This window comes from Pungitius pungitius, chromosome 12, assembly GCF_949316345.1.
Source record: "Pungitius pungitius chromosome 12, fPunPun2.1, whole genome shotgun sequence".
NCBI classification, from domain to species: Eukaryota; Metazoa; Chordata; class Actinopteri; order Perciformes; family Gasterosteidae; genus Pungitius; species Pungitius pungitius.
In genome coordinates this window covers 19,992,584-20,006,526 of record NC_084911.1, presented here as the reverse complement: position 1 = coordinate 20,006,526, position 13,943 = coordinate 19,992,584, and the positions used below count along the sequence as shown (strand labels likewise).

At 42.6% G+C, this 13,943-nt stretch overlaps 1 protein-coding gene across 1 annotated transcript in view; it reads left to right on the top strand.

Annotated features, from left to right (window-relative positions):
• The window catches only part of LOC119221035 (meiosis inhibitor protein 1), a 43,057-nt gene that overhangs the window by 18,377 nt on the left and 10,737 nt on the right, over window positions 1-13,943 (top strand). The window contains exons 14-25 of the mRNA XM_062565860.1: window positions 278-412; window positions 772-886; window positions 1,872-1,963; window positions 2,087-2,234; window positions 2,611-2,722; window positions 3,671-3,731; window positions 4,046-4,143; window positions 6,302-6,482; window positions 7,439-7,589; window positions 9,806-9,985; window positions 10,447-10,554; window positions 10,673-10,859. Of these exons, the coding sequence (XP_062421844.1) occupies window positions 278-412; window positions 772-886; window positions 1,872-1,963; window positions 2,087-2,234; window positions 2,611-2,722; window positions 3,671-3,731; window positions 4,046-4,143; window positions 6,302-6,482; window positions 7,439-7,589; window positions 9,806-9,985; window positions 10,447-10,554; window positions 10,673-10,859 (1,568 nt within the window). The remainder of the gene's footprint in view (window positions 1-277; window positions 413-771; window positions 887-1,871; window positions 1,964-2,086; window positions 2,235-2,610; window positions 2,723-3,670; window positions 3,732-4,045; window positions 4,144-6,301; window positions 6,483-7,438; window positions 7,590-9,805; window positions 9,986-10,446; window positions 10,555-10,672; window positions 10,860-13,943) is intronic.

The following is a 13,943-nucleotide window of genomic DNA, read 5'->3' as shown; positions in this document are numbered from 1 at the left end:
ACATCGCCGCAGACCCCTTCCACGGAGGACAGACCACCTGTAGCTCCGTGTACGGGGAGATACAGGATACCCCTGGTAGGATGATGGTCACCTTTACTCTGTTCATTATGTAACAAGCCTGTCTGGACACGGTAGTTTACTGGACACTCTGGGCTGGAGAAGGACACACATGGCGATTTCGATGATGAGCCAGCATATCGTGCAGCTCTAATGGATGTCCAAGAACTGTTCCTTTTGCTTGGAGGCCTCATCTAAAAATGGCACTTGTGTACCACAGACAGCCCCCGAGCGAGCGCCTGTTTCCCAGTGGTTCCGGCTTTGAGGCGGTGTCAGAGGTGGTTTTAGGTGGAGCCTCCTCCCCCTGCCTGCAGGTAGCCACGCAGGCTGTCAGCGCTGCATCAGCCCTGTTCAGGTAGACACAATCACATCCGGCTGATACACCCAGAGGGACACACTGTCCACAACACTTGAAAAAGTTGGGACTTTGTGTGAGTGCAAATGGATCTTTCCAGACATTTTCTAGGTTGGACCTCACAGTCACATACTGAGCCAACGGATGAACACACGTAGACAATACACACCTGCACACATTCAGCGGTTAATATTAAATACACACACACAATCAGAGACCTAAAGGCTTGGACACTTGTAAGCACTTAGCCATACATTATGTCCCTCTCATCTACAGCCTGTCTTTTCCCTTCACTACCTTTCCCCCTCCCCCACCTACTTAATGTCCGTCGTATAAACTGTTGTCACTGAATTCTGCAGATTGAACCACCAATCCAGACCAGTCCAGTACGGGAAGATAGCAGCATTGATTGAGGCAATCACCAACAGATTTTCAGGGCTGCCACTGCACTCTGCCGCTCCGCATCGAGGCTCTGTGAGTTTATTCTTCCTCACGTCTGAAGTATATACGACACTCTGTTCAATAACCGGCAGTGAGTGCCTGTGTCACCTGTCTTAGACTTTGTCTTGCAGAGAGTATTTTTGTGGTTATCACAGGTGACATATCAGCTTTAAATCGCTATCTAGCAGCATGTCACTTGAACCGTCACAACCATTCCACACATTCTTGGTTTACTTTACTGGGACGACCTGCACTGATTGCAGCCAGCCAATAAAAATAAACATGTCTGTTTGTAAGCAAGGGTCGCTATTTAGCACCACCAGGTTTTCCATTAGCTCCCTCTGTCGAACCGCGCATCCGGGGTGACCTCATGTGATTTTGCATAGTGCAGGATATAGTACAGAAAATGGTGGAATATTCAAATTCAATCCAGGATCGATGAGTAGAACGGTTTGTTACTTGTCTGACTGCTGCAAAGACTAGAAACACCGCCCTGTATAATCAGAAAACAATGTGACCACCAATTCTACAACAAATGGAACATTCTAAGCATGAAAAAGTCTCCCAAGCAAGTAAAATGAAAATAATAACTTCTGAGATCTACGGAATGAATAAAAAAACCTATAAAACAAAGAGTCATGTCCTCAAATGTTCTACCCCCCGTGTGCACAAAATGGACTCGAGATGAACTGTGACGTTTGTTTGAGATAAAGGTATCAAACCTTTAAAGTGATTAGTATCTCTCGCAAAACTGCAGCTCTTTTTGGCATGTACGGGAACATTTAATTAAATGTTCTTGAAAAAAGAACACATTTCCTACCCGGTGTTGCCAACTACTCAGCAAGGAACGTCGCTATTGGCTGTCCTCAAAGTCGCTAAAGGCTGCCATCGCCTAATTTGCAGAATTGTAATGCCAGCGTGACACATTATCAAGGGTTTGCTCGTCTCATGGTCCACATCTCCTTTCTTCTGTTGTCCTGGGACTTTTGTTCTCCCATCTTTCCCTGGTGTCCTCCAGAGGAGTCTGAAGAGGTTCAACACCAGCAGCCAAGCTTCCAGTTGTGAGGCCTTTCTGCTCCAGTCCATGGTCTGTTATCATGCTGCCTGCAGGTCAGCATGTCGTCCATGTTCAGAGAGGGAAACACTGAGTCATTTTCCCATATGTATAATGTACATGTTTGTTAAAGACTTGAGTATTCTATGGAGTCAAGTTCATCTGTGTGTGTGTCCAAGGTTGGCCAAGGAGTGTTTATCAGAGCCGGTTCTGAAGGAGAACACGTTCACAGCTCCATCAAAACAGGGCCAGGATCAGGACTCACTGGAGTCTCTTTGTCAATGTCTGCTGTGCTGCTGCGACTCCGTCTGGATACCAACCATCATTGTGAGATCTGAAAGCACACACACACGTCTCTCTTTCACACACACACACACACTCTCTCAATCTTGTCATTTACAACATTCCTTTCCGGAGAAATGGATGGCGTTGATGACCTTGCTCTGTTTGGCGTTTTTTTTCTCCATAACTATTACTAAGCGCAGCCACACAGCCTCCGTCTTCATTAGTTTGTGTACACTTGGACATTTGAGCATAAACATCAAGCTGTCCCTCTGTTGTTGTGCAAACTAAATGTTTTATTACGTTGTATTTTTAGAAAGTTTGTTCTGTTTAGGGTAAGAAACGAGCAGCCAAGACATTTGTTTTCACAGCTTGTGCTTGCGTAATTTGTCTGTGATTGTGTGTGTGTCTGTGTATGTAGAGGATGTGTGAGCATGCACCCAACGCTCAGATACTGCAGTACTTCTACTCCATCCTCTCCTCCCAGTTCAGCCTGCTTCCCTCTCTCATGCCTGCTTTTGTACATAAGCTTGGTGAGTCACTGAACACTGTAGGATCCTAAGTCAACATCACACCACGATTTTTCAAATTCCAAATCAAATCAAGTAAAAACATTCAAAAAAATGTATTGATGTCATGATTTTACAAAAAAAACCAACATGTCTCTGCAGTCCCAATAAATGGTTTTCTCTCAGGCTTGCTGCACTCAAAGGAATGCACATCTGTGTTATCAGGGCAGACTAACAGAACCGAGAGTGACAAAAGTAATGTAAAAGCTGCTAACAGTTGGTGCTGCGCTCATCAAAGATGGGACTAATTGCCTGATTTTCTTTTGATTGCATTTTATATCACTGTGGGGAAAGCAAAGCAATCTGTCCAAAGCTGGCAGTCAAAACGACGAGCTTCAATTATTGACTTGAGCCGCGGAGCCTCGGGCATCGTTTCGATTTGTGGGGCATTAAACAGAAACGCTCATATTTGCACTAACAAAGCAGAATAGACCTTTCTGCTGATGTGGCTGAGCAGTACCTGTCCAAACCAGTAATCAGATTAAAGTTACTCGTCCGAGTCACTGTGCGTTACTATTTTTCCATTAATAGTCAAATATATATTTGATTTCTAAGTGAAGCCACGTAGATGCAACAATAAAGTCACACCCCCCTGGTGTTGGCATAACCAGTTGTCATTTTTATGTTGAGGCGGTAACTAAGTCAGTAATCCGAAGTAACTGTGGCAACACTGCTTAGGATCTGTCTCTTCATTGCAAGGCGTTAAGAGCAAACAGAATGAAAAACAGGACTGCTGTTACTTTACCTCCAATGTGCCGAATGATGAGCTCCCCCTTAATGTGGTATTCAAATGTAACGAGGCTGAATCATGCGACTGATCTCTGGCGCCACATTGACAGGTGTCCCGTGCTACAGTATGTCTTTTGTGTTGTATGTTTATTCCTCTATTCGACTCTTCTCCCTTCCCTGCAGCGTCCTCTGGTTTCTACAGGCTGCCTCTGGAACACAAAGGGCTCCTCTGTGCAGGAAAGAGGTGAAGTGTACCACCGTAGCCCAAGGACACACTGTGTGTGCAACCGCGGTTCCTCGTAAAGTTGGGTTCTTATTATCATTCCCTGATGGTGCACAGTGAACTACGAGACAGATAATTCCAGGGCGACAGATCTGTAGCTTCAGAGACGTGTGTGTGTGTCTGCATTGTGCGTGTAAGCCTATGTGTCTCGGCTCCCCTCGCCGTTTCACATTAGAAAAGAGTTTATCATAGGTGCCCTCGCTCGTTTTTTATTTTCTACTTATTTTAGTGTATTTCTGTGATTATGAATTTTTCCCTCTTTCCAATTCTTTCAGGCACCCCTACCTGAATATATCATGCTGTGTTTTTCTTCAGGAACTCAGCATGTGTCTGCTTTATCAGTCAGACCCTGATTCTGATTCATGTCAGCATGGTATAATGCACACACACACACACACACAGCTGCATGAAATGCCATTTTCAATCATTTCACTTTGTTTTTATTGAATTTTTATTGTTTTATTCTAATCGTTTTCATCTTCATTTTGACTGTCTATTGGACAGTGACAATCCCAGTGGACTCCTGTCACACAAGGTTTTCTGAAGGGAACTCTTAACACGGTTCTTTATTACTGCCACTCAACTGGGAAGTTTTGCATAGCAGAATTGTGCGTTGAACGAAGTTCCCACCTGACTGGATGTTCAACAAACTAAATCTGTCCGGCTATAGAACATTTATTTAATAAACCAAACAACAATTGGGAGTTTTTGGAGAACATTCCTTTTAGGAACCCTTGCCTGTGAACATGCTGAACGTGTGAAGTGGCCTTTAATTAAACACGAGCAGCGCTTCTCAGTCGCTGTGCAAGACAGCTGATGAATAGTTTTCTAAATGCCAAACAGCTCCAATTAAAGGGCACGGCTCCTGATTGTGTCAGACGGAAGTACATGTTATCAAGGGAAGGTAACCTGAGCTAAGTGATGCTAAACAAATGCTACACTCAAGTGGTGTCTCCCTTCCAGTCCCGTTCACCTTAGCAGCTAAAAGGAAATCTAGGACGTTGTTCCTCATTTTGCAGTTGTTACTCATTTAGCGTTTTCATTGTGTTTTATTATTTTCATTATTTGTATGGTGTATCATTTCTACTTTTGCACGAGTGGCGATTGTACCATCTTCTCAATCCTCTTGATCGAATCCTGGGTCGTAGGTGACATGTCACTGCTTTGTTGGACTTGTAGTTTTGCTTCTCAATTTCTTCCTCTAACTTGCTGTGTTCCTCATTCCTCCCTTTGAGACGTTGCTCTATTCTTCTTCTATTCTTCTCTCCTGGAGGTGAAGGCTTCATTGGTGTCTGGTGCCCCTTTGTCCTCATATTGTCTGTGCTTTGTAAACAATGCCTTTGGTTTCTCCGGGGCTCTCTTCCCCTTGGGGTCCTGTTCGTATTCTTCCCTCCTTGTCTATTTATTTGAAACCCATTTTCTTCGTCACTTTGGCCGATTGCTGGTCTTCTCCCCACAGACCTCGCTGTGGCTTTATAGCGTCTGTATGGTCATACATCAGTGACCCCTGTGCCTGTTTGACACCTCCCTTTTTGTCATCCTTTTCCTCTGCTCTGCCCCTGCTCTCTTGCAATTCCCTCATATCCTGCATATGGTGTGTTTATTCCCTCCCTGTTTCCTCAATGAAAGGTTGAAATTACATTTTTTTAAATTTAAATCTCCAGACCTTTTAAGAGGCTGCATTCTGTACCATTTGCTCTGTTTTCTGTGCCATGTTTCAAACGTCATCTTTTCCGTTTCTTTCTCCTCCTCATGAGCTGAATCTCATTTTCTCCCCCCAATACCTCCCTGCCTCACCCCTCTGTCTCACCAGCTCCATAAAGACCACCTGGAGATGGAGGCAATGGCTCGGTGCAGATAGTCCCACTGTTTTAGCTGCTGCAGAAAAAGAAATCTGAATTCCCTGCTGGGCTTAACAACCCCCCCACCCCTTTATCTTTTACCATTTTATACTGTATCTTTGATTTATATGTACCATTTTCTTTTACCTCCCGTCCCAGTCTTTATTCTTTTCAGTCGTATATTTTGTTAACATTCTTTAGCTTTGCCATATTGCATATTTTTGGCGTTTCAAAGAAAACACAGTATCAGGACATTGAAAGCTTGTTTGATATATGCAGATAATGGCGTTATGTTTGAAAACGAGGCAAATATATGTAAAAGTGTGAAGTCAAAATACCTGTTCTTTGAACCCTGTATGTTATATATTATATATATGTTATATTTTGCATTCTCCATTATAAAGCAATTAGAAAAATGAATTATTTTATATGCAAATCACATGCTTAAAAAGAAGGGAAAGTGTGAAGTCCGAATAACTCGCTCAGTAGTTAATTTAATCTGTCGTCAGACCAAAATGAATGGTTAATGATCTCTTAAGTGTTTTAGAAAGTGTTTTAATTTAATATACACATATTTTCCTCATCCAGATCTTATTTCCTATTTCCTGTGTAACTTTTTCCTGTTCTTGTTTCAAACATCGACCAAGAACTCAATCCTGTTACTGTTTGATGTCCTTGCTCATCCGCCAGATATGGAGGAGGTGAAGAATCTTCTGGTGTACAACCTTCCCGCTCTGTGCTGTCGTCTGTCGGACTGGCCCGCTCTGCTGCGCGAGGCGCCGGGCCTCCAGCTGAGTGACTACAAAGGGCCCAGAGCCACCCAGTACTGTCTGGTGATAATGCTGCACCTGGCCCTGCAGCAGGGAGACAGGTAAACGGCCTCCACATGGTCACTGGAACACAGGACAGCCATGGAAACATTTTCATCTCCTGCACGCACATTTTAGACACGCTCACAGAGAATTCTTTATGCAAACATTCTACCTTCAATGTGAATCTTTGTTCAGTTTAAGTGCCAAAAACAACCTCTATTTGAAATGAAATGAACCAATTAATGACCCAGGTTCTTGTTGTAAGCACGTGGGGTCGTTACTGCTGTAATTTTTCATTGTAGGGAGATTATAGTTCAGGGTGTTGAGAGAATCGATCTAAAGAGTATATACAAAACATTCTGAAAGTCCAGGAGTCATAACTTCCTTCATACACCACCACGTAGGCAGAACATATGGCGTGTGAGTTAAATCACAGTTTAGCAGACAACACTGACTTTATATCAGATTACTACTCGGCTCCCCGTTTTCACAGAGGGGCTTAAGTACATATTTTATGACCTCAGTAATCCTTTGCCCGCTTTGATATATATGGAGTTTAATGTCTCCTCTTTTGTAACTTTGGTTGTACCCCCCCACCCCCACCCCAAGGGAAAGGGGATACAATCCGCCCCCTTTCCTCTGTGTGGTCTCATCTTGATTAATGGGAGCTGTGGCCAGAGCTTTTCATAGCGTGGGAGGAGTGTGTACTCAGGGAGAGGGTCTGTAGATCGTTGGTGTTCATCCAGACGGTCCGTGTGTGCATTCTTGAGCCAGAGACACCGAGTTTGGGGACATGGACACAGCCGGGCAGCGCTCGGTCTGCTTTGCACACAGAGTTGGTTTGTTTATCCACTCCATCGCCGTCACCCTCACCTCGTCTGCTGGGCTGTGATTGACGTTCAAGTGTGTGTACGTGTGTGTGTGGGTGGGTGTCTGCGTCAGACATACACATACAAGTGTTTGGTCACATGCACTTGTTACAGTCAAAGTGAAGGTTTTCACTGCTGTGATCCAGACTTCTCCCGGACCAGACGGTGTTCTCCAGCGTGATGTGGCTGCTGCACTCGGTGCAGGCGCAGGCCAGCAGTGCCCCGCCTCGCTGCGTGCTCCGCTCTGCCCTCTACCTGCTGGCAGCGACGCAGGATAAGAGCCCCAACCTTGACGCGGTAACTAAGAGCAGTTCAACTTTTGCTTACAAAAGCAGCACAAAAACTGTGTTGCAGGCTTTTGGGTACCAGTCCATGTCTTGTTAGTACCACTTCAGTATTCTCCTACAATAGAATATTTAAATCTTAGGCGAAAGGTACTCTGCCCCAGTTTTACATTTTCTACTTAATATCCTCTCTCCAGTGAGTCAGCCTAACACCATGACGTGAAATCCTCAATGCATATTCAGCAGCAAAGGTTTAGCACAAGCACTGCTATGTGAACGTGATGTACAAAGATGTACAAAGTGACGTTTCCTCCTGTACACAGAGAAGGAAGGCAGCATGGACTGGAGCAGTTTTAATGTGGGAACCATGAATTTGAAGGACACGCTTTACTTAGAACCCAGGCTTGACAGATCATATTAATCTTTTGATGCAAAGTTCGTATTCAGCTACCTGACAGCAACGAGTAGTAATTAAAGCTCAGGAGTGATTTAAAATGACGTACTTCTATTCCGTTTCAAGCACAGTACATAATATCAAATAGCTGTGTGCAAAATACTTGATTGAAACTTAAGACCTCCTAAAAGTAATGTTGCACAGTGTTTTGAGAAAACAAAAATGATTTTGGATATTTTTAGTATTGATTCTTCATTTACACTCACTGCTCCAATCCATTTAATGCTGCCTGCACACACTGACTGCAAGGAGGCGGGGCTACACAGCGCGTGATCGCTGATGGGAGACATGCGCCCACTCTGCACGCTTACCTACTCACACTTTGAGGGGCTCTCCTGCTGACTCCATGAGGGTTTAGTTCTGTCCCATTGTCAAATCGTTGAGTGTTTGAGGCTCTCAGGCCGACCTTTTGAGCCCCTGGGAATCATTGCAACGTGTAACGGGAAAACCAGTAAAAGCACAGAGGCGTAGAAAAAGGCAAAAGACGAGGAGGACAGCACACGTGTGTTAAGAATGTCAAATTAAAACCTAAACATTTCAAACGCCAAGGATTAAAGGTGGAGGAAAAAAACACATCAATTCAGATGATTTTTTTTCGTTATGAAAAATAAAATGTTGTCATCAAAGCAATTTTGACAAAAACGATCATTGAGCTAATTTCTTTTGAGGAACAAGCCATAAAGATGCTCAAATCAGAGAGTAAAAAGTATTAAATGAATACCCTCAATTGTAAATCGTATTTCTTTATGTTGTCATGGTTATGTGACATGTTGTAGCAAAGTGTGTCTATTTTCATCATTTCAAGCCTTCACAGACTCTCTCACTCAACCACTTAGCACGTGATGTCACTGAGGGTTCAGGAGCACAAGCTCTTGCCGACTGTACTCGGCTTGTTGGAGGAAAAGATGTAAAATCTGGAAATACTTTGGCTACATGACACAGCCATGTATAATCAATGCTATGATGGCACCAAGTAGTTTTCATTGATATTTTGCTAATACTAATATTAATGCATTTGTTAAGTGTTCAAACAGCTTGGCAGAAACAAGCTGGAAAAAAAGGGAACCACACAAATGTTTTATATAATACTTTTATAGATAAATATACCAGTATTGTATTGTAACTATCGGGTGTTGTGATATTTATGTCAGGTATTGTATCAAATTCATAATTTTTGTTTTGTCACCTAAAAAGTCTGAACACCAAATGTTTCATTCTCTAGAATATTAAGAAAAAAATAAAAGTTGTTTCTGTCTAGTTGCGTTAGTTATTTATATTGAAAGCCTTCATTTAACAATATTGATAGTGAGTGCGAGAAAAGATATTTGTGGACCTTAAGTGACCCCAAATAGGACATTTAGAGAGAGTGCTGTGGATTCTGTTGAAGGCATAGCTGTTGCGTGGTTTCTCTGATTTTATTAACAGTCTTATCCCGTGCGTTGAGTTGTGCAATGCTTGTGGTAAAGTATAGTAAATCACCTTGTGTGCATGAACTTTTTTATATTACTTGTGTCTATGCAGCAGAACACCGGAGCGTGAGCTTGGTGCACCAAGTGCAAACGGGTATTTCTCCCACTGCTGAATAGTGTGTACTATGAACATGTGTAAGCTGGAGATTACAGGACACGTCTTGCTGTGACTTATGGCTCTGCCTTGGTGGTGGTTTAAAAGCAGTCTCACATTCAGGCTTTTTTTAAAAACTGGTTACCGTAGTATGCTCTTCCCAAAGAAAGAGCTTCAGCTTATTACTTCTTTTTTTCCCCAACCCACTCAAGGCTTCTCTGAATTGCATCAGCAAGGCACTGTCCTCCTGCCAAAGCTTCCCCTCCCTCTACATTCACCATCCTGCTCTCCTGCACTTCATCTGGAGATATCCAGATCTAGCAGAGAACTACGGGTCCCTGGTCCTGGAACTGTGGTTGACCAAGCAAGCTCAGCACAGAGATGCACAGCCGGTAACAGCTGATTGTTTTACTTCCATCTCGTCATTGGTAACGGTTCAGAGAAGGACAGGCACATTTCTTTACTTCACACACTTGACCTGGTTGGGTAATGTATGTTACAATTTGTTTTTGTTATATTCTAGGAAATGTCCTTTAAATCTCGGCATGATCAGTAAATCCAATGCTCTCTGACCCCTCCAATAGTCCAAAACTCCAGTCCATGACAGCTGTTAGAACTATCAAACCAACCAGTGTCATTTCTCTAGGGGATTGGCTTAAGGGGGGGGGCCTGAATGGTTGGCAATAGTAAGGGGAGTTTTTTTGGTTGGCTAATAAAAACAAAAAATGCTTAATTTGTTTCCACATTGTACACATCCAAGCTCGAATTTCACTCTGACAAGCTGTTAGTATGTGTTTTAAAATAAATAATTGGTGTGAAATGGTTGGATTTCATTCCCTAACTCATACCGGAGGGGGGAGAAAGTCATGCAGACGAAGGACCGGACCAGGAGCCAGACACCGAGGTCATGGAGCTGCTGACTCTGATCGAGGAGCACCCGGCTGTCATGTTGACCCTCCTGGTAAGAACTAGCTTTTTCACCTATATTCATGACCGCTTTACTCTATTAAGACAACACTGGTGTAGAAAGGTAATCCCAAAGGATGGGTCTGAGCGAGCGTCTGTCTGTGTGACTACAGGACATGGTTTGCAGCAGGGAGGCTGACCTGGCAGGGCGAGCCCTGGCTGTGCTGGAAGCTGTTATTTCTAGTCAAAGAGACTATGACGCTGACTTGTGTGCCAACCTTAGGCCGGCCCTGCTGCAGGCATTAAAGATGCTCAGCGTGAACATGAGCCAGGAGCTTGGACTGGGACACACAGCACAGGGTAAGAGACAGAAACATACATATACTCACATATATATATATAAACCATCACAGTCCTGTCGCTCAGGGATGAGATGAGCCACGAAAGAATTTATAAATAATGACAAGCTGTATTATTGCAATATAAAAATGTGTGTTAGTTGCCAGTTTTGCTACTTGATAGATTTTGCCGTCAGGACCTCTTGAGACACATTGCTGGCAGGTGAATAAAAACGAGCTGAGGAACCTTTTGCTTGTCTCTGCTCTTCCCAGTAAAAAAAATTCTGGCGTTGAATAAAATATGAGTGAGAGTAGGATTGAAAATGTAAACCGAAAACTTTGGTGGAACAATCTAGCAGCCACTTAGACACTGCCACTCAAACAAATGATATTGGGGATTTAGACGATATGTAAAGAACATTTTCCAGACTGTAAAACATCTATAAAGTGCATGGATTAATTAGGTAATTGAGCTTCATTTTATTTTTCAACATGATAAAAAATCACTTTCATTATTCTCATAGGAAAGAATAGGTATGTTGATTTATGTTTGTTGGGTCGTACGCTGTGCCAACATTTTCCCTCTGATGGTTCTAATCATTAAAATGAATGAATCGAGACATCATTGAAGGTGAGCTCATTACGAGCACATTAAGAGGAGTAAAATTATCAAACTGCTCTCAGAAATCTGTCTTTTCATCGTCTTACTCCAACACTTTGCAGAGTTCATGTTGGATTAAATTTGACCCTTCATTAATCACCAACTAAGAATGCTTTTCACGTCCCGTGATATTATGTCGTACTGCTGTCTTTGCCCTTTATAGGTAGCACATGTGGTGGTGTAATTCGTTTTGGCTCTTTTGCCAGGCTAACTTGGTTTAGCTGAAATGTAATCACAAAGTCTCCCTTAGATCTCGGTTGCTTCTAAATTGAATTGAAATGGAAAACAGGTCCCAGAACACTTGTCGCTTCTGATTAATGGTGGAAGGGAAGAAGCATTAATCCTCCGTTAAGACGAATCCTTCCAGCATCCTCCGTCAGTGCAGAAGCTGTTTATCTAGTTCTCTCCTGCATGAAGTGCATGTTATTGATTGAGTTTCAACAGATGGTAGTATCGGTCTGCATGAGGTTGCTATTAAAGACTTGTTTGTATTCCTACATCCAGTGAATTGCAGAAGTAAACAGTGTCAGCTTTGATGTAATTTTCAAAGTTGAGTATAAACTAAGCAAATGAAGTGCACATTGGGGAAGTTATCTCAAAGAGACATTTTGAATCTATAGAATCTGTGGCACAAGAAGTCACAAGCAGTCTGCTCTTTATTGGTACTTCTGGACCTCAGTTCTGCGTTCGACACTGTAGCTGATAGCATGTTGATTAGCAGTGTTTCCCCTACACAGCAAGTTCAGAGTTGAAATCACACTGCAAAAAGATTCAACTCTTACAGAGTAAATTGTACTAAAGAGCTGGAGTCATCATCCAGTGTCAAGATCACATTCATTTACAACACTTAGTAGAGTTAAATGAACTCTTTGATAGGTTTTAAATGTAACTGTACAGTGTCACACTTGTTGGTATCAGGCTTACCTCCATGTGATGTGGTGCATGGATTAATGAGGGTGCATCAGGAACCACAGGGTTGTTGGTTTGAACCCTGTCTTTCCCATGTTCCATGTTAAAGTGTCACTGAGCAATATGTAAACCCCATGTGTTAAAAATGCAATATAAGTTGCTTTTGATAAAAGCATCAGCTAAATGACGTTGTATTCAACACTGAGCAGATTTATTTTGACACTTTTTCCGAGTTAAATTGTTAATACTTTGTTGAGTGTTGATTTAACACTGACAAGATTGGGACAAAATAAACACCAGCTTAGACTTAAAATTGAATCTCACAGAGTCAATTGAACTCTCTGAAATTTGCTGTGTAGGGTTAGAACTGGGGGGCTAATGGTCGCCCCAGTAGGGTGGAAGTGGTCCCTCTGGTGCCCTCTGCCACGCGGCTGCTCACACCGACATATTTGTGTGCGTGGAAAAATAACAACAACAAAGAATTCATTCCAAATTTTAAATTCTCTCCTTTTTTTTACATCAGATCTTGGATTGTGTCAATGTAATTGGTGACTGGACACAGAAATCTACTTAGTAGTCATTGGACTTGTTCCCATGATCCACTCTCTTCTGCTGCTCCCTGCAACTTATGCAATTCTCTTTGATTTTGACCCCTATATTAAGCAGCTGTCTTTTTCCCCCGTATATACATATGTATAAACTCATATGTGTCAACTGCTGAACTTGAGATGATCATACATGCATTCATCTTGTCACGTGTTAATTATTGTAAATCACTTCATCATCGCTCTTAACCCTTTGCTCAGGTTCCTTGTAGCTGATTTACAGCTTGATCAGCTCTGATATCTCAGGTCTTCTGTCTGTCCCTCGTCACAGGGGTCAAGTAACACCCTATTGGTTTTCTCCACGATGCACCTGCAGATGACACAAATCAACTGTAACAAATCATGTCACACTCCAGCAAGGAGTAAGGCAGAAAAGCCTCTTCCCAAGGTGTCCGTGGCAGAGAGCTCAGGCGAAATGTCCCTCTCCCAACCAATTACCGGCCAGCCAACCCTTTTTTTTAATGGTTGGGTGCAAAGACGACTAATCTGCGCTGCAAGTTCCACGAGCTAATGGCTTTCAAAAACATTCCGCTGAATTTGCATTACGTTTTAATTACTTTTGAAAGCAGTCCTTTTTTTACTTAAGTAAAAAGCTTGAGTTGATACTTCCAACTTCTACAGAAGACTTTTTAAACCCTAGTATCTGTACTGTTACTTGAGTAATGAATGTGAATACCTCCTACACGCCGTGGTCATTGAGCTTTTAGGCAGAATAATAATATTCACTCAGCAGCATTTTTGTAAAGCCTATTCCTGCTTTTAAACTTTGTTTTACGATGTCTCGTCTCTCCTGTGTTTGTTATTAATTGTCCCTTTTGTTGATAGAGTTTTTCTCTTGTCCTGTACAGCCCTTCGTGGTCTGTGAAAAACACTCTATGAATATTGACTTTACTTTACAAAACTAAATCTTCTACAAAGTGAAGTGAAGATG